This window comes from Neofelis nebulosa, chromosome 5 (genome assembly GCF_028018385.1).
Source record: "Neofelis nebulosa isolate mNeoNeb1 chromosome 5, mNeoNeb1.pri, whole genome shotgun sequence".
NCBI classification, from domain to species: Eukaryota; Metazoa; Chordata; class Mammalia; order Carnivora; family Felidae; genus Neofelis; species Neofelis nebulosa.
Genome location: NC_080786.1, coordinates 26,859,386 through 26,878,266, shown reverse-complemented (window position 1 = coordinate 26,878,266; position 18,881 = coordinate 26,859,386). Strand labels below are relative to the sequence as shown.

The window sequence follows — 18,881 nt, the reverse complement described above, 5'->3', positions numbered from 1 at the left end:
ATGGACATGATAAGTCAGTCACGTGGACAGAAACTGGAAAGAGAACTCTACCCATGCCCTTGGCTCTGTCTTGATCTGTAAGTGTCCCCTCTGTCCATGTATACAAGGGTCCAATCTGCAATTTCGGCAGTTGGGCATTTACAGTCAACTGAATAAATACTCAACGGTTGAATATTTCAGTATTGCTTTCTGATTATCCTAAGCGTCTTTAGACTCCAAATGCATATATTTCTTATGTGATAAAGAAAATAATCCTTAATTATGTAATCTGACAATGAAACATTAAAATAAATTTCAATTCAATAATCACACTGAAGACTGGTCGTAAGATACAGCATGTGGTAAGGTGAAATTTGGATCTTTCTACTTGTAAAATATTATATTGCCTGTTAATCATGGCTTCCATACATTAGGCAGATAAACCTTCATGCTGTGTTTGGCTTTTCCATCTCCTTTTAAATTTTGTCATGAAGAAAGAGTAGAAGAAGGGATGTTGTTTTATTACTTGTTTAGCATGAAATAAAGCCAGCCAATCTATTGAAATGCTTCCCCACAACCCCAGTGGCAAATATTTCTCACTTCAAGATAAGACAAGTGAACTTTCCTCAGTTGGCAAGAAAAACAGAAAAAAGCAATCAAGCTCAAAAGAGATAGAGGTCCAAGGGGGCAGATTGTTTACCGCTCTCAAGTCTTGGTAAAAATGTGGACAAAATTTTTCATCTGATGTCTAAGGATATTTTGCCCAACTTTCATGCACCATGGTGCCAACATACAATTGTTAATTTTTTAAAACTATGTGGATTAAAACCTTGAAAAATTATAGAACCATTGCTTGCTCTGCATTTGCCAAACAGCAAAATTATTTCTCAAGATTTCAAAGCCAAGTTTGAGAAAAAATACGTTCTAACTTTCTATACTCTGACCTCTTTTCTTTCATCTCAGCATTTTCTAGGACTTCCTTTCCCTTTTCAGTATTATTTCAGGCTACATTTTGGCACATGCTTCCTTTCCCCTCATGTGATCAGTGTAAGAGCCAACCATGGGCTCTTCCTCAGAAAGGAAAAAGTGCTGGAGGCAGCTCTCTGGGGGAAGTGAATAAGAAAGACAGGCTGAGTGCCATGCTATAGAACACCCTGAAGACTTCAGCTGTATTTGGAACAATTCTTTCCTAGAGTAGAGCCAACTTTTCTACAACACAGGAGTCCAAATATGTAACACTGAGCTCTTACTGTGCTACATGGACCAAAATTCCCAGTTTGAGGCTTAACATTTTCTTTGGCTTAAGATCTCCCTAGAACATCCCAGCTAGCTTGGAGTTATTGCACAGGGACCCTACCCAGCATGTTCATTCTCCTTTCACCTCTTGAGGCACAAAATAAAGGAGACTAAATGCTGGTCAAGTCAAGACTGTGTCGCTTCCTTACTTTATTACTTTGAAAACACTTTAAGCATCTGTAATTCTGCAAAGATGTTTGATGAATTCCATCAAATCTCCAGATTCTTCATGTTGTCACATTCTGTTTAGTACTGATATGTACCTGAGGGCCCTTAAGTCCCCATGAGCCTTCAAGTCCATCTGGGCCTGGGATGCCTGTTTTCCCCTGTGGTGAGAGAGAAATCAACCTGTTAACACTGTTTCCTGAGAATTTTGTCTTCTTTCTTCATGTACAACATTGTATATTTTCAATCACAATACAGTGCAGGATCTTTGGAAAAAATACGAAAAATAAGGGAGAATACAAATAAAGAAATAAAATTTTTCTATAATCTTATAAAGCAGAGATAACCAAGGCTACTATATTGGTACATTTGCTTTCAGTCTTTATACATATGCACACTTACATACTCCTTTTTTTTCTGTAACATTTCCAATATATCTAACTTGGGCGTTTGGCCTGAAAAAACTCACAATTTACTTCACATTTTCTTTTTTTTTTTTTAATTTTTTTTTTCAACGTTTTTTATTTATTTTTGGGACAGAGAGAGACAGAGCATGAACGGGGGAGGGGCAGAGAGAGAGGGAGACACAGAATTGGAAACAGGCTCCAGGCTCCGAGCCATCAGCCCAGAGCCCGACGCGGGGCTCGAACTCACAGACCGCGAGATCGTGACCTGGCTGAAGTCGGACACTTAACCGACTGCGCCACCCAGGCGCCCCCACATTTTCTTAATAAGTCTCTGGAAATCTTACAACATTATATTTATATTCAAATAGATTAAATATCTATGAATCAAAGTTAAGCATTATCTTCACATTGCTCTTGAACTCTGCCAAAGATAAGAGTTCCAAAAAAAAAAAAAAAGGATTAAAAGGCTTAATTTAGTCAACTATTGAAATAGCCTAAATTTATGCCTCAATTGTTACACAATGAGATGTGATTAGAGGTCCCCTGCTAATTAATGCTTTTTCCTAGATCTCAGAAAGAGGAAATTTCTCAACACTTTCCCCAGCCTCATTTCATTCTTTTCATGCCATTATTCTGGTTTTGCTCTCCTTTTTGTTGAAGTCTAACCTTGAAATGTGTGTGTGGAATGGACTGATGTCTGTGGATGGCAAACTCTCTTAGTCTTCATCTGAAAACGTCTATATATTTATTCGTAGTTTAGCTAGGTATGGAATTCTAGATTAACAGCTATTTTTCTTCTGCACCTGTAAAATATTACTTTGCTTTCTTGAATATTTTATTGCTGAATACAAGTCTGCTGCAATATAATTTGTTACCCTTGGATAAAATGCCTTTTCTCTCCGGTAGTGTTTAAGATGTTTTCTTTAGCATTCCAGAGTTTTACCATGATGTGACCGAGAGTGGATTTATTGTTTATCCTCATTGTATTTTCAACCTGAGAATGTGTTTTTCTTGAATTTTATAAATTCCAAGTCATAATTTATTTTTCATAAATCTTATAGATGACATGTATAATACATCACTAACACATACAAAAAAGATAGGATATGATATTTGGTATGGTCAAGTTTTGAACAAAACACTCAGAATGTCCAATTTGTATTAGAGTTTCACAGTACTCTCATTTTAAAAAGGGTTTATATAAATTGTAAGATTCCAGAGTCACCCGAACAAAAATCTAAAGGAAAGATTACTCAACTGAGTTACTAGTTTGTACTCGATACCTGAACAAAGTTAAATTTAACAGTAATTGGCCCAACTAGTGTCTTATCATTGATTTTTACAATCTTTGATTAGAATGGTCAAATTTTCATCTTAAGATTTGAGTTTTTGAAATTGTAGCCTAAAAGTTTTCTAGTATTTTATTCCAAAACCGATATGATCAAAAAGTGAAAGAACTTTAGTCTTGAAAGAGATTTCCCAGAGCCTTTATTACTCCTTGACTGGACACAGAACCCTTATCATTTGGAGTTAAGAAAAAAAAAAATCACTGTACCTGTGGGCCTGTATGTCCCCTTCGGCCATGAGCTCCCTAAAGTAGGACAAAAGGTAGATACCATTAACTCTGAAAAAAAAAATGCTTTCTATATTTAATTTAAATTAGTAATGAACACGCTAAGGCATTTTTTTTTAAGTTCTCACATATTGCTTAAAACATTTAATTATCCACTGAACCATGACAGTAAAATGTTGCCAACTCTGAATTTAATTTTTAATTTTTTTTTTTTTTGAAAGAGAGAGCGAGAGCATGCACATGGGAGCGGTGGGGGAAACGGGCAGAGAGAGAGAGACAGTATTAAGCAGGCTCCATGCTCAGTGTGGAGCCCGACACAGGACTCGATCCCATGACCCTGGGATCATGACCTGAGCCGAAATCAAGACACTCAACAGACTGAGCCACCCAGGCATCCTGCCAACTTTGAATTCTTATCCTAGGGCAATAGGTAATAAAAAATAATAGACAACTGAAATCTGTACATACTTGGAACAGATTGTGGTCAATAATCTGCCCTCCCCTAAACTATTACTAGAACTGGTCACAAGCTCCAAAATTGATTGATTCAAATTTAATTTCTTTTCACTTTTCCAAAGTACTAACAACCAAAAAATCAAGAGTGTAGTAGCCAAAAGGCAGGAAGCCAGAGAAAAAGCTGGGAGAATTGACTCCATGAACTTTATTATAATTTCAGAATCTAAAGATAGCCAGACTAATTTTATACCCCTTTACCCAAAAAAGCCAAACAATATGCTTACCTGTTAAAAATTAAAGAATCATCCCAAGCATTCAAAAATTCTCAATTCAGTATGCTAATGAAATTAAATTAAAATAATAGTGCTACACAATCAAGTGAAATTTTCCTAATACTCTCATATATAAGATTAGGGTCTGGGTATATTTCAGATCAACATATTATAGATCTGTAAATCACACAGAGACATTTTATTGTCTAACTTATGATCTCTCAAAGTTACAGCAAAATTGACACCAAGATTTGCAAAATTCAGTAAATATCAGACAACATTTTCTTGATGGAAACTTGAGAGATTCAGATCAAAATTCAATGTGAGGCCAGACTTTAAATTCTTCCAATCACACTTCAGTTAACTTCTATTGTTATCTAGGAAACAGACTGTGTATATCTGGAGAAATGGAGACCCATTTCTTTAAAACTCTAATGAGTCATGTTAAGAGGAGAGTCTAAATCCTCTCCATCAGGAGGAAAAGAAATTCTCTCCACTCCTTTAGTACAAGAGTTTATCTGATCTGGTTTAATGCACTTCAGTCTCATTCATAAAAATATCTACCAATCATCTACTACCCACAAAGCATATTGAATGGGAACCATAAAGATTACACACACACACACACACACACACACACACACACACACACAGTTTGTGACCTCAGAGGGCGCTCATACTTTGGATTTGGGGGGGGGGGTGAAGAGATAAATATTACAATATTTACAATGTATAGTATGGCAAATGCCATAAGAAAGGGGAAGATGGAAATATGGGTTTTGAAGAAAGCAATTATATCCAGTTTGTCAGATTAGGAAAATATTCCTACAAGATTTTTTTGTAATTAAAAATTTCTTAATGTTTATTTTGGAGAGAGAGAGAGAGAGAGAGAGAGAGAGAGACAGTGTACGAGTGGGGGAGGGGCAGAGAGAAAGGGAGACACAGAATCCAAAGCAGGCTCCAGGCTCTGAGCTGTCAGCACAGAGTTCAACCCGGGGCTCTAACTCAGACTGCGAGATCATGACCTGAGCCAAAGTTGGATGCTTAGCCAAATGAGTCACCCAGCGCCCTGAAGAAGATTTTAAGTTTATGTAAGTTATCTCTATACTAATGTGAGGCTTAAATTCATGACCCTAATATTAAAGAGTCACATGCTCTACTGACTAAGCCAGCCACGTGCCCTAGAAGATATTTTTGATCTGAGTTTCACAGAAGGTATAGGAGTTTCACAGAAGAAAATGAAACAACTCTTTCTAGTAAAGGGTATTACTTTCTAAGTAATGAAGTAGAGGCAGGAAAATAGGAAGTGTATTTAATGGTGGCATTTCTAGGACAAAGGTGTCAGAAGAGAGGGGAGTAGTAGGGTTACTTAACTGAAGGGTTCATACTCCATTTAGCAGAAACTACTGGCTCTCTTAAAGCAGGAAATGTACATGGCCAGATTTGGGCTATAAGTGGATAGATCTGGGTGTGGCAGGCACAACTTGAACCTACATTCAGTCAAAATAAAGAGCATCCTATATGATTTAAGGGATATGAAACAGGACTTTACATCCAAAAATTTTTCTCTGGTCCATGGTCACAGTGTTTGAAATAACATCAATAAACATTTGGTGTCTGTGTCTTTAAGGTTCAACTTTGAAAGAGCTTGATTAAAATTAGTCATCTTAACATTGAGCTCCTGCTCCTTAGAGGCACTGGGGTGAGTAGTAGTAAGCAAAAAGGACTTCTGGTCCTAGGCAGGAGTTTAGAAGCCTGACAGAGGATAAAGATTTTAATCTACCATTCATGCACATCATGGAAACATCTCTAGAAGTAATCATCTAGCACTTTCATTAGTGGCTATTTGGGATTTAAACTTTATTTAAAAAATTTTTAACATTTTATTTTTGAGAGACAGAGAGAGATAGAATGCGAGTAGGTGAGGGGCAGACAGAGAGAGGGAGACATGGAATCCAAAGCAGGCTCCAGGCTCTGAGCTGTCAGCACAGAGCCCTACGTGGGGCTCGAACCAACCAACCGCGAGATTATGACCTGGGGTGAAGTCGGACGCCTAACTGACTGGGCCACCCAGGCACCCCTGGGATTTAGACTTTAAATGGAAGTCATGGGTTTGAGATGCGTTGGGTAGGTGTGAGAGACTGAAAAAAAAAAGGGGGGGGGCACCTGGGTGGCTCAGATGGGTGAGCATCCGACTTCAGCTCAGGTCATGATCTCACGGTTCGTCAGTTTGAGCCCCACGTCGGGCCCTGTGCTGATAGCTCAGAGCCTGGATCCTGCTTCCAGTTCTGTGTATCCCTCCCTCCCTCCCTCTTTCTCTGCCCCTCTCCCACTCGTACTCTCTGTCTCTCTCAAAAATAAACAAACACAAATAATCCAGTGAAGAAATGGGCAGAAAACATGAATAGACACTTCTCTAAAGAAGACATCCGGATGGCCAACAGGCACATGAAAAGATGCTCAACGTCACTCCTCATCAGGGAAATACAAATCAAAACCACACTCAGATACCACCTCACACCAGTCAGAGTGGCAAAAATGAACAAATCAGGAGACTGTAGATGCTGGAGAGGATGTGGAGAAATGGGAACCCTCTTGCACTGTTGGGAATGCAAACTGGTGCAGCCGCTCTGGAAAACAGTGTGGAGGTTCCTCAAAAAATTACAAATAAGATCTACCCTATGACCCAGCAATAGCACTGCCAGGAATTTACCCAAGGGATACAGGAGTACTGATGCATAGGGGCACTTGTACCCCAATGTTTACAGCAGCACTCTCAACAATAGCCAAATTATGGAAAGAACCTAAATGTCCATCACCTGATGAATGGATAAAGAAGTTGTGGTTTATATACACAATGGAGGGCAATGAGAAAGAACGAAATATGGCCCTTTGTAGCAATGTGGATGGAAATGGAGAGTGTTATGCTAAGTGAAATAAGTCATACAGAGAAAGACACCATATGTTTTCACTCTTATGTGGATCCTGAGAAACTTAACAGAAGACCATGGGGGAGGGGAAGGAAAAAAAAAAGTTAGAGAGGGAGAGAGCCAAACGATAAGAGACTCTTGAAAACTGAGAATAAACTGAGGGTTGATGGGGGATGGGAGGGAGGGGAGGATGGGTGATGACCACTGGGTGTTACATGGAAACCAATTGGACAATAAATTTTATATTAAAAAATTTTTTTAAAAAAAGAAAACAAGGAAATAGGGGAGATAATTCCACAATTTTGCTTTAAAATTTTTAATGTTTTAAATGGCGAAGATTAAATCCCAAAATGTCTTAATGTTGGCCCATGGGCTTGCCGTTATGTAGTAACACATCCAGACAGCCGAACTTACCTGTGAAAGGAAAAGTGAATGAACACAGCAAGAAAGAAAATATCCCCAAAGACATCCTGGGAGTAAGAAGACCCAGAACAGGATACTCAGTCTTGTTGGTCCCACCTAGCCTGGCTTTGGTAGTTTAGCCGAGCCCACTTTCTCCGATAGATATGGACTGATTTGAGACACATTCCCCGGGGAAAAAAATCAGGGCATTTTTAATGGCGAAATATCACATTAATACTGAACATTAGTGGCAAACACTCATTCACAATGACGAATGACTGCCTGGGGGCACTTCAAGCTGCCTCTACAGAAGTGCCAAGAGAGATGAAAAGGGCAAAGCGTAACAGCCCTCTAGATGGAATAGGACTGAAGGCCATGTTTTAGTCTGAGGCTACAGTTGCTTCTTATTATCCATGGCACAAGAATCTGTTCTAATTCTCAGTAGATCTGGGCTCAGAAAGAGCCAGTCTCCCATTCCTGCCTCCCTGCCCCCAGCACTGTGGCTTTCTGGCCCTGATCCTACTCCGGACCCCTACCCCAATCCAATCCGTTACAGACTGCTGGCAGAGCACCAGTTACAGCTTATCACCCCTGCAGGTCTGTCCCCCTCTACAACGGTGGTTTCAAACCGCAACATGGGGATTTAGCAAACCCCCTTCTCTGGGAACATTTGGCAATGTCTGGAGACGGTCTTCACTGTCACAAGTTAGGGGTCCTACGGGCACCTAGTGGCCAGGGATAATACTAAACATCCTACAATGCACAAAATAGCTGCCACAACAAAGAATCATCTGGTCCAATGTCAACAGTAGGTTGAGACACCATCTATAGAATCCATAACATGATTCTAGGTTCCTTGAGAGCAAGGATTATGTCTTATTTGATTTTGTTGCTCTAGTGGTTAGTGGAGTTGTTGGTACGTTGTAGGTGTTCAGTAAATGTTTGTCACATGAATCAAGGCCAGATTTGGTCAAGTGCTGTTATTTCCCAGCATGCCACACTCTACCCCTGACCATCCTCCAATCACTTCTCAGTTCAGCAGAATCCTGTTGCACCGAGAAGTCCTCAATGCTTGCTATCTACCTACATTTTAGAATTCTTCAGTCAGTGGTATAGATTTTTCTTCCTTCTGAAAGGATGATAATGACTTTACTGTTACAAAAACGATACATACAGATATGTAAATATTCAAATGCAGAAAAAAAGAATAAAAATTTAAGTCATCCCAAATCCTCCATCTAGATATGACTATTATTAACATTTGGTAATCATGATTGCTTACATCTTAAAAAAAAATTTTTTTTAATGTTTATTCATTTTTGAGAGACAGAGTCAGATCGCGAGCAGGAGAGGGGCAGAAAGAGAGGGAGACACAGAATCCGAAGCCGGCTCCAGGTTCCGAGCTGTCAACACAGAGCCTGACATGGGGCTCAAACCATGAACCATGAGATCATGACCTGAGCTGAAGTTGGACACTTAACTGATTGAGCCAGTTGCCCCTCCTTACATCTTTTTATGCATTTACAGAGTTCTAAATAGTAGTACTTTTGATTAAAGAGGGATCATGGTATTTATGCTATTCTAGAATTAAAATCTTACATTTAATTTTACTTGAATTTAATAGAAAAACAAAATAAATGGGGGCTATGCTACTTGTAGTTTTAAAGGCTTTATCATGTTAATTACTTGTATGATCACAGGCCAACTTGGGTGGGCATAAAAATCTTGGACCCTTGGATTTCCTTCAGAACTCTGTAGCTATTCTATGGGACACCTGGGTGGCTCAGTTGGTTAAGCGTCCAACTTCAGCTCAGGCCATGATCTCACAGTCTGAGTTCGAACCCTGCGTTGGGCTCTGTGCTGACAGATCAGAGCCTGGAGCCTGCTTCAGATTCTGTGTCTGTCTCTCTCTCTCTTTTCCCCTCCCCCACTCATACTCTATCTCTCAAAAATGAATAAGTGTTGGAAAAAAAAAAAAAAAAGAACTCTGTAGCTATTCTACTGCTCTCCCTCTTGGCCCCAAATGTTGTGAAGAAGGCTGAAGACAAACTGAGTTTTCTATTTTTCCTGCTTGGAAATTCTCCTGATTCTTTCTTTACATAAGCAGTTTGGCAATTTCACTAAGATGTAGCTCAGTGTTCCTGTTTTTGTATCCATTTTTTTTTTTTTTCTGAGTCAGAGTATGCCTTTCAAATACCTCCATATTTGAGCCGTTTTACAAAAAAATTCTTTTTATTATACTTCTGAATATTTTTTACATTCATCTGTTTAACTTAGTAATACAAATTATATTACTCCTCACTGTTGGCTCTCCACTGTCTACCTCTATCACAGCTTCTGTGGCTTCCTGATTACCATATGCCCAACTGTATTCAATCTTATTTATTCTAATTTGTTTGTTGCTTATAACCTATCTTAGACTTTCATTGCTCCCCAAACACTAGCATCTTACTTTCTTCACTTTCCATCATCCTGTCAGTTCTTTAGGCTTTTTTAGAGTAATCATATTGCCTTAGTTTTTTTCAGACTTTAGAGAACTATTTGCCAGAGGTGTTCTACCTTTCCCTTGAATAGTTCCTCTTCTAATGAGGTTTGTTTGTCCTTTGCTCATGTAATTTTCTTCTTCTTACTATGCGTAGGTCTTAATTTGTAATCATTTCATAATGAAGATCATTAATATTTTTGATTATTAATCACTTTTGATAAGGGCCACCTATTTACTGAACACCTGTATGTGGTGTAGCTGAACCTGGGTCAGTAGCTTTGATATAGGTATGTCGAATCAAACCCTTTCTCATCATGAAGTATTTCTTCTACCTCATGGCTACCCTTTTCCTTCAAATGTGGGCATTTAAGAGATTCATGGAGCTCATATAAAACCCCTCAAATCATACCTTCTCTGTATTGTTATAGTCACCATTTCTTCAGTCTTTATAGCCTCCATGGCCCAGACTGCTTGTTATAGATGAAATATGCTTATGTTACTATTAAAAGCTGAGAACAAACTGAGGGTTGATGGGGGGTGGGAGGGAGGGGAAACTGGGTGATGGGTACTGAGGAGGGCACCCGTTGGGATGAGCACTGGGTGTTGTACGGAAACCAATTTTACAATAAATTACATATTAAAAAAATAAAAATGAAATATGCTTCAGTTTCCCATGATTTCTGCCTCCTCTGCTACACTGCTTCTATGTATATTCCTTAATCTTCTCAAAACCTGGAAGCTACTTTCAGAGAAACCTGATCCCTGCTTCAGCTTATCAGCTTTGCAAAGCCTCCCCTCATTAGGATCTAGACTTAAAAAGAATTGGCCAATATTTGCCATCACGTGTGGCTTGAAGTTGTGGTCATTCTTTGTTAATCTCTTTTTAAGTTGTGCTGTTTTTGGTAAGTTGCACAAAACGGAATAGTAAAAAAACCCACCTTGACTTTGCTATCTTTAGTTGGAAGTCCTAATTTTATTCCTGAATGACATTGCTGAATCTATAACCCAAGACGGGGCCATATTTCTCAGGAGCTATGCAGTTTAAATAATATATGGTGATTCTATGTTAGCCTCTAGTGAGACTATACTGTCTATAAAACAATAAAAGTTCATTTCCCATGCCAGGAAATCTTGGATGATATTCTTTAAGTTCAAAATATTTTTCCAGGGTATATAAGCTGGCTACACCCTTTTAGAAAGGGAAATGAATAGCAAATGTATTTCTTTATCTGTAGGTGCATTAACACAGCAGTAAAGTATTTTCCCAGCAACCAAATTCTGCACATTTTAAATGTAACTTCTATTTTCACTTCCATTTGTTCTGCCTGGCGAAGAACAGGAGTGTGTTTCAAGCTACAAAAATATTTTCTTGATGAAGTACAATAGCTAGTTCTATGAACTTCTGCTCAAAAACTGCAATGCATAATAAATGCAATGTATCAAACCAGTTCTTATTTGTGTTCGATAAATAGCACAAATAATTGAGAACGAAGGTGGAAGGAATTGGAGAAAGCTAGATGACTAAGAATGGAAAGGAAATGCTGCAAAAGAAAAAAGACAAGTCTAATTTAGAACCCAGTCCAGGCATTTAAGTGTATTTTATTGAAGTTATCTCTTCTTATTGGATAAAAATTTTCATTTATAATTTCTGTGCTCTTTCAAGAAGTCAGGCACAGAATCTTTTTTTAAAAAGTACTCACTGAAAAAAATACAACCAAACAAAATAAGTAAAAAAGACCCCAAAATGTTAAATCAGCAATTTCATTCTTAGTATTTAGATAGTATGGAAGTTCCTCAAAAAATTAAACTTAGAGCTACCTTATGATCCAGCAATTCCACTTCTGGGTATATACCCAAAGGAAATGAAAACACTAACTAAAAAGGATATCTGCCTCCCTGAGTTCACCACATTACTTACAATAGCCAAGACATGGAGGCAACCTAAGTGGTCCATTGATGGATACAGAAAATGTGGTATATACACAAAATGGAATCTTTTATTCAACCAAAAAAAAAAAAAAAAAAGGAGAGTTGCCATTTGTGACAATATGGATGGACCCTGTAAGGCATTATACTAGATGAAATAAGTTAGAGAAAGACAAATACCATACGGTCCTGGTAATATGTGGAGTCTTAAAAAAGCAAAACAGAAGAAAAACAAAACAAAAAAACAAAAAAACTCCAAAAACTTAACTCTTAGACACAGCGAACAGATTGGCAGTTGCCAGAATTAAGGGGTGGTGGGTGGATAAAATGGGTAAAGTGGGTCAAAAGGTATAAACTTCCGTTTATAAATAAGTCATAAGGATATAATGTACAACATGGGGGACTGCAGTTAATAATACTGCATTGTATATTTGAAAGCCGCCAAGAGAGTAGATCGATCTTAAAAGTTTTCAGCACAAGGAAAAACTGGTAACACCATATGGTGATAAATGTTAACCAGACTTAAGGTAGTGATTATTTCACAACCACATATACATATCAAATCATGTTATACACCTGACTAATAGGTTATATATTGGCTATATCTCAATTAATACTACGTGTGTGTGTGTGTGTGTGTGTGTGTGTGTGTATACACACACACACATATATACACATATATATGCATATACATACACACACAGGTTTTAAAATTGAGCACAAATAAAAACCAGTTTAGCATACTGTATTTATTATGCATTGTATTTTTCTGAGAAGTTCATAGAGCTATTTTACTCCACCAAAGAAATATTTTTGTGTCTTGGAACACACATCTTTACAAGGCACAGAGTATGGAAGTAAAGACAGAGGACTTATGCCAGGACTCACTTTCCTAACGAGCCATAAAATTCAGCAGAGGAATAGAGTTTTGGACTTAAAATGACATCACTGGCACCCTCAGCTAGCAGAGTGAGTAGGCCAAACTTTCACCATCCTTCCCCTAGCGGGCTGCTTTCTCGCTCTCTTTGCCTCAGCCTTTTCTCCTGATTGGTAATTTTCCCCGCAGCCAGCACCTTCCTGCCTCAGCTTCGGGGGCTTTCCACAAGCGCTTTGCCAGTTCTGTTCTCAGAGGTTTCCCAAGTTTCCTCACGGTCGTGCGCCCCACTACCCACAATCAGCCATTTTTATCACAGTATAGGCTACCGGAGCAGTGGGTCTCCTTGGCTAGAACGGCTCTTACTGTCTTTCTTCTGGAGCCTGGTGTTCCAGGGGGGCCTGGCCAGCCTCTTCTACCCTGTCAAATGAATAGACAGACGGGTTACAATAATTACACAGCCCTGACACACTTCCTCTTCAACATCAGCTTGTGCTCCAGGGAGGGTGGATGGGTACACACCAACTAGAGAGTTATCCTCCCTTTGGGGTGCTCCCACTGGTTATAAACCATACGTCTATGTGGGTAATGAGGAACTACAGGACAAAATGCTAATGCATGGCTTCACCTGTTCATCACCACTGTATAACTTGTGTTTGGGGTATAAGTTATCGAGTATTTAAATCAAACGATCCTCACTCTGTTGCCACAGAGTGGCTAACTGAAGCATGCCATGTGTCAAGCTGGTTTGGATTTCTACCTTTGGACTTCGTGTTCTGTTTTGTCAACCTTTTGTAGATTAACATCCTTAGGTGAAAAAACCTCACAATACTCCTAAGTCTTCCCAAAAGAGAAAATGAAGGAGAAGTTATGAGTTTATAAGGAGATGTGTGAGACTTAACCTTTATCACTTAGTAAAAACGGCAAATAGCACACGCTGGTTTATGATGTGGCAGGTTACATCATCAGTAGGCTGTTGATCCTAGTTTGTAGATGAGAAAATTGAGGTTTACACAAAGTGGCCCAAGGCCACAGAGCTGGTAAGGCACAGAGTATTGAAACAGGACCTGAGCCCCTCCCCAAAGTAAAGTTCTTTCCACCCTATCAGACTTCTCCTCCCAAGTGAAGTCACCAAGGAAACTTTCTCATCAAGAAGATCCAGAGAAACACATTTTCCAGATAATTATTTTTAAAAGTCTGAGAAACAAGGCAAGATGATCCAATTATGATCTCTGAGGTTTCATGAGATTAATCCCAAGAGACTTGTCTTGAGAGTATGGGCTGTATAGATCTACTAGATCTTTTCCTTTTTATCAGGAACTATGAGTAATAGGATGTCTTCTTAGGGTATGTGACTTCTGGACCCTGGGAAGGCTAACAACTCATTGATTAGTTCTTCCTATCAGCTAGCCCTACATTTTAAGTTAGAGCTTAGACATTTGCATTCATAAATGAAGACCTCAAGGGTAGGGCTTGGTGAAGCCCATCACCCCAAATTCAGAAGAACAAGAGTGTGTTTCTGGAGTCCTCGAGTAGCAGATAAGGAGGAAGAAAACATATTTCTGCTCCTAAAAATATTATTTCTGTATCAAGTAGGTCACATCCTAACAAGGTTACTCTCAAATGCCCACATAATTACTTGTCTTCCACGTTCTCCTTTCAAGCCCTTGGGTCCTTCTATTGTGCTGTCAAATCCAGGAACTCCCTAAAAGCCAGAAAACAGAACAATTTTGAATATTTCTCCTTAAAAAGGTAACTGTCTGTAACATATTTACTCACTGCCCACTGCCCGCCCCCACCAAAAATTGACAAGAGAAGTCCAATCCATTTGAAAGCATCAACAGGAAAACATTACAAATGGCTTACACGTGATTTCTTTTCCTCCTGTGCTCTGCATTGTCAGTAGAGAGTGGGGACCTAAGGTGAATGTGTGTGTGGGGAAGCAAGTGCTCACCATAGAAGGCATAGCCAAGGGAAGCAAGGGTTACATGACTTTGTTTCTGACAATTCTCATCCCGGGTCTGGACATACCCCTTCTTGCTACTACCCTCCTCTCTCTTAACTTTTTTTCTTCTTTCCTGGGGTTTATGTTAAGTCTATACTTGAGGGTCGGTAGATTTTTACTCTCCCTACTTATGGGAGAAGGCAGACGTTTGTAATGGGTTCTACCACAAGAAAATAAGTACACCGGGAAACACTGAGGACTGTACCTGCCACCCATTCCCTCTTTGTCCTCTTGGATGCCTGGTAAGCCTTCTAGCCCCATATGGTCATTCCTACTTTTCCAATTTTCAGAAAATTCTGGAATCTCGCATTTTCCCCAGTATTTACACAAACATTCCAGCAGGAACTCATTGAAAACAGGCAGATGTTGTGGGCTATTATCCTTAGCAGGCCAAACTGAAAGTTTTTCGTGGGTAGTTAGGACCACCAATAGAGCAGTATCGCCATGGTGCTAGGATAATCAATTGAGCGAGTCAATTCAGTCAGTAAACTGAGAGGGGACAAGAATTATCCAGTCCTGCTGAGTGCCAGCTGTTGGGCTGTTTGGCTGATAGCAGCCCAGATTACCTTCATCAATCAATAAGTAATTTGAGATCACCAACAGGGAAGTGTCATTGTTCCAGATGCTTAGAAAGATTTTTAAACAAATAGTCTATACACTTACAGAGTTTATAGGCTAAGAGTGTTTAGGTGAGTTTAGAATTTACTTTATAACTAAGATTACCAGAATTTATGTGAAAAATTACTTCTCTTCCCCACATACCAAAGCCAAAGATTGTATTCTACATTTTCTGTTTTATTTTTAAGTCTAAATATTTGTCTGTTAAATTCTCCAAGAGGAGTATAACTTAATTACAATATTAGAGAATTGTATTTTGGTGAAAATAGGAAAAGAACGGTAATGTAAAATCCCAAATTTTATTCCATTGGATGTAACACAACTTATTGTGATCCAACTCCGAACTATTTAATTGAAGAGATGACATTTTAAAAGTCATACACTAACTAGCACATTCTATAGAATAGAGCATCCTAGTTTGCATGTGGACCCATTGTTCGGTCAGTCTGGCTAGATGATCTATCCATTGTTGTAAATGCAGTATTAAAGTCTGCAATTACCACAGTCTTACCAATAAGGTTGCTTATGTTTGTGACTGTTTTATATATTTGGGGGCTTCCGAATTCAGTGCATAGACATTTATAATTGTTAGCTCTTCCTGATGGATAGACCCTGTAATTATTATATAATGCCCTTCTTCATCTCTTGTTACAGCCTTTTAAAAAAAAAAATTTTTTTTAACGTTTTTTATTTATTTTTGGGACAGAGAGAGACAGAGCATGAACGGGGGAGGGGCAGAGAGAGAGGGAGACACAGAATCGGAAACAGGCTCCAGGCTCCGAGCCATCAGCCCAGAGCCCGACGCGGGGCTCAAACTCACGGACCGCGAGATCGTGACCTGGCTGAAGTCGGCCGCTTAACCGACTGCGCCACCCAGGCGCCCCTTGTTACAGCCTTTAATTTAAAGTCTACTTTGTCTGATCTAAGTATGGCTACTCCAGCTTTCTTTTGACTTCCAGTAGCATGATAGTTCTCCATCCCCTCACTTTCAATCTGAAGGTGTCCTCAGGTCTAAAAGGAGTCTCTTGTAGACACAAATAGATGGGTCTTGTGTTTTTATCCATTCTGATACCCTGTGTCTTTTGGTTGGAACATTTAGTCCATTTACATTCAGTGTTATGATAGAAAGATATGGGTTTAGAGTGTGATATCTGTAGGTTTCATGCTTGTAGTGGTGTTTCTGGTACTTTGTGGTCCTTGCAACATTTCACTCACAGAGTCCCCCTTAGGATCTCTGATAGGGCTGGTTTAGTGGTGATGAATTCCTTCAGTTTTTGTTTGGGAAAACCTTGATCTCTCCTTCTATTCTGGATGACAGGTTTTCTGGGTAAAGGATTCTTGGCTGCATATTTTCCCTGTTCATCACATTGAAGATTTCCTGCCATTCCTTTCTCGCCTGCCAAGTTTCAGTAGATAGGTCTGCTACTACCCTTCTGTCTCTACCTTTGTATGTTAAGGCCCATTTATCCCTAGCTGCTTTCTGAACTCTCTCTTTATCCCTGTATTTTGCCAGTTTCCCTATGATATGTCATGCAGAAGATCGATTCAAGTTACGTCTGAAGGGAGTTCTCTGTGCCTCTTGGATTTCAATGCCTGTTTCCCTCCCCAGATCAGGGAAGTTCTCAGCTATGATTTGTTCAAGTACAACTTCAGCCCCTCTCTCTCTCTCTTCTTCTTCTGGAATTCCTATGATACGGATATTGTTCCATTTGATTGCGTCACTTAGTTCTCTATTTCTCCCCTCATACTCCTGGATTTTTTTTTCTCTTTTTCTCAGCTTCCTCTTTTTCCAAAATTTTATCTTCTAATTCACCCAATCTCCCCTCTGCCTCTTCAACCCGCACTGTGGCTGCCTCCATTTTATTTTGCACCTCATTTATAGCATTTTTTAATTCATCATGACTAGTTTTTAGTCCCTTGATCTCTGTAGCAATAGATTCTCTGCTGCCCTCTATGCTTTTTTCAAGCCCAGCAATTAATTTTATGACTATTATTCTAAATTCTTGTTCTGTTATATTGCTTAAATCATTTTTGATCAATTCGTTAGCTGTCACTACTTCCTGGAATTTCTTTTGAGGAAAAATCTTCCCTTTCATCATTTTGGCTAGTTTTCTGTCCCTTGTGCGTTTTAAAAGCTTGTTGTGTGCTCTGAACCTCTTAGCAGCCATTGAAACCTCTGTTTACTCATCTGACTTCCCTGTGTGAACACCTCCTCGTCCTCCAGGATTTTCAATGCCATCCTTCTCAAAGAACTCAAGAACTTATACACGCAGAAATTTAATTCTGAAATTAGTATTTGGGTATTTTCTAAATCTCAAGCTTTCAGCCCCAGGTTATGTGCTTCCCATCACTGGGTCAGCTCCTACCTCCACGCCTCCCTCCCTTTCGTTTTCATTTTCACTTCCCAGCAATGTGGGGAGAGGAGACAGCTGAAGACGCCAGTGGGCAGGTGCACCGCTGTGCCTTCTTCCACACCTCAACCTGGGCTCCACCGGCTCGCTCCCACTAAAAGAGTACAGCGCCCCCACCACCATACAGACCTACAAACCCCGTGAGGAGGGAGTGGGCGGAGCAGGCGTGGACCTACGTGTCACCCGCCTGGCAGCCACACCAACGTCCAAACGTCAGCTCCCCTGTTTGGTCAGTCCAAAGATGAATTGTCCAGTCTGTCAATTTCTTCCTATGCAACTGGACCAAAGAGCGTCATCTAACACAAACTGATAAAACGTGGACTTCTAACAATGATATGCTTTAGAATGATGAACCTCACTAAACTGTAGCTCAAATGATCTAGTTGAGTTTTCTCCCCAACATCACATGAGATTACATGAGATTTTCAAAAATGGGAAATTCCCAACAGACAAACTAGCTTTCATTTGATCAGCAGCTGACTGAATAGGCACAGATTGTAAGGAATCTGGGCCATTTGTATGTATTCTATGAATAATCTGATCATATGTGGATTCTACATATCCAATCTTGCTCTCCAAATTTTCCTGAAATAGTAACCCACAAAAACCACATGTGAAAAAGCTCAGAGTGTTGTCTTCGATTCGAGATTCCCAAGTGGCTAGGAAGAATTACCATGCATTAAAAAACTATCTAAAATTAGTATAGTGGCAAACAGCCTATCACAAAAGTTCCAGAGGGTTGAATTTTCAGCCATCTCTAAGTCACTGAACATTAAAAACAAAAAAAAACCAAAAAAACCTTTTACATTATTCAGTTTCTTTTGAAAGTCTTATGTAATCAAACAGACAATTTAACAGTTAGGGGGGATTCTGACCAAAGTGAACGGCAATTTTATAGCAATATCCCAAGTAAATTTTTGGGCATCATATATAGATGACTGAAAGGTCTTTGCATTTGAACTAGTATTTCTTATTTTTTTAATTTATGGATAGTTTTTGTTTTTGATTACATACTCTGAAGCTGTTTCAAAACTCTCAGGTTATCAGGCTATTATCAGAAGACGTCACTTAATCAACAATGT

At 39.2% G+C, this 18,881-nt stretch overlaps 1 protein-coding gene across 1 annotated transcript in view; it reads right to left on the bottom strand.

The window, feature by feature from the left end:
- The window catches only part of COL6A6 (collagen type VI alpha 6 chain), a 165,731-nt gene that overhangs the window by 66,307 nt on the left and 80,543 nt on the right, over positions 1-18,881 (bottom strand). Inside the window, exons 19-22 of the mRNA XM_058729869.1 lie at positions 14,405-14,470; positions 13,132-13,185; positions 3,403-3,438; positions 1,539-1,601 (exon numbers count right to left, since the gene is read on the bottom strand). Coding sequence (XP_058585852.1) covers positions 1,539-1,601; positions 3,403-3,438; positions 13,132-13,185; positions 14,405-14,470 — 219 coding nt within the window. The remainder of the gene's footprint in view (positions 1-1,538; positions 1,602-3,402; positions 3,439-13,131; positions 13,186-14,404; positions 14,471-18,881) is intronic.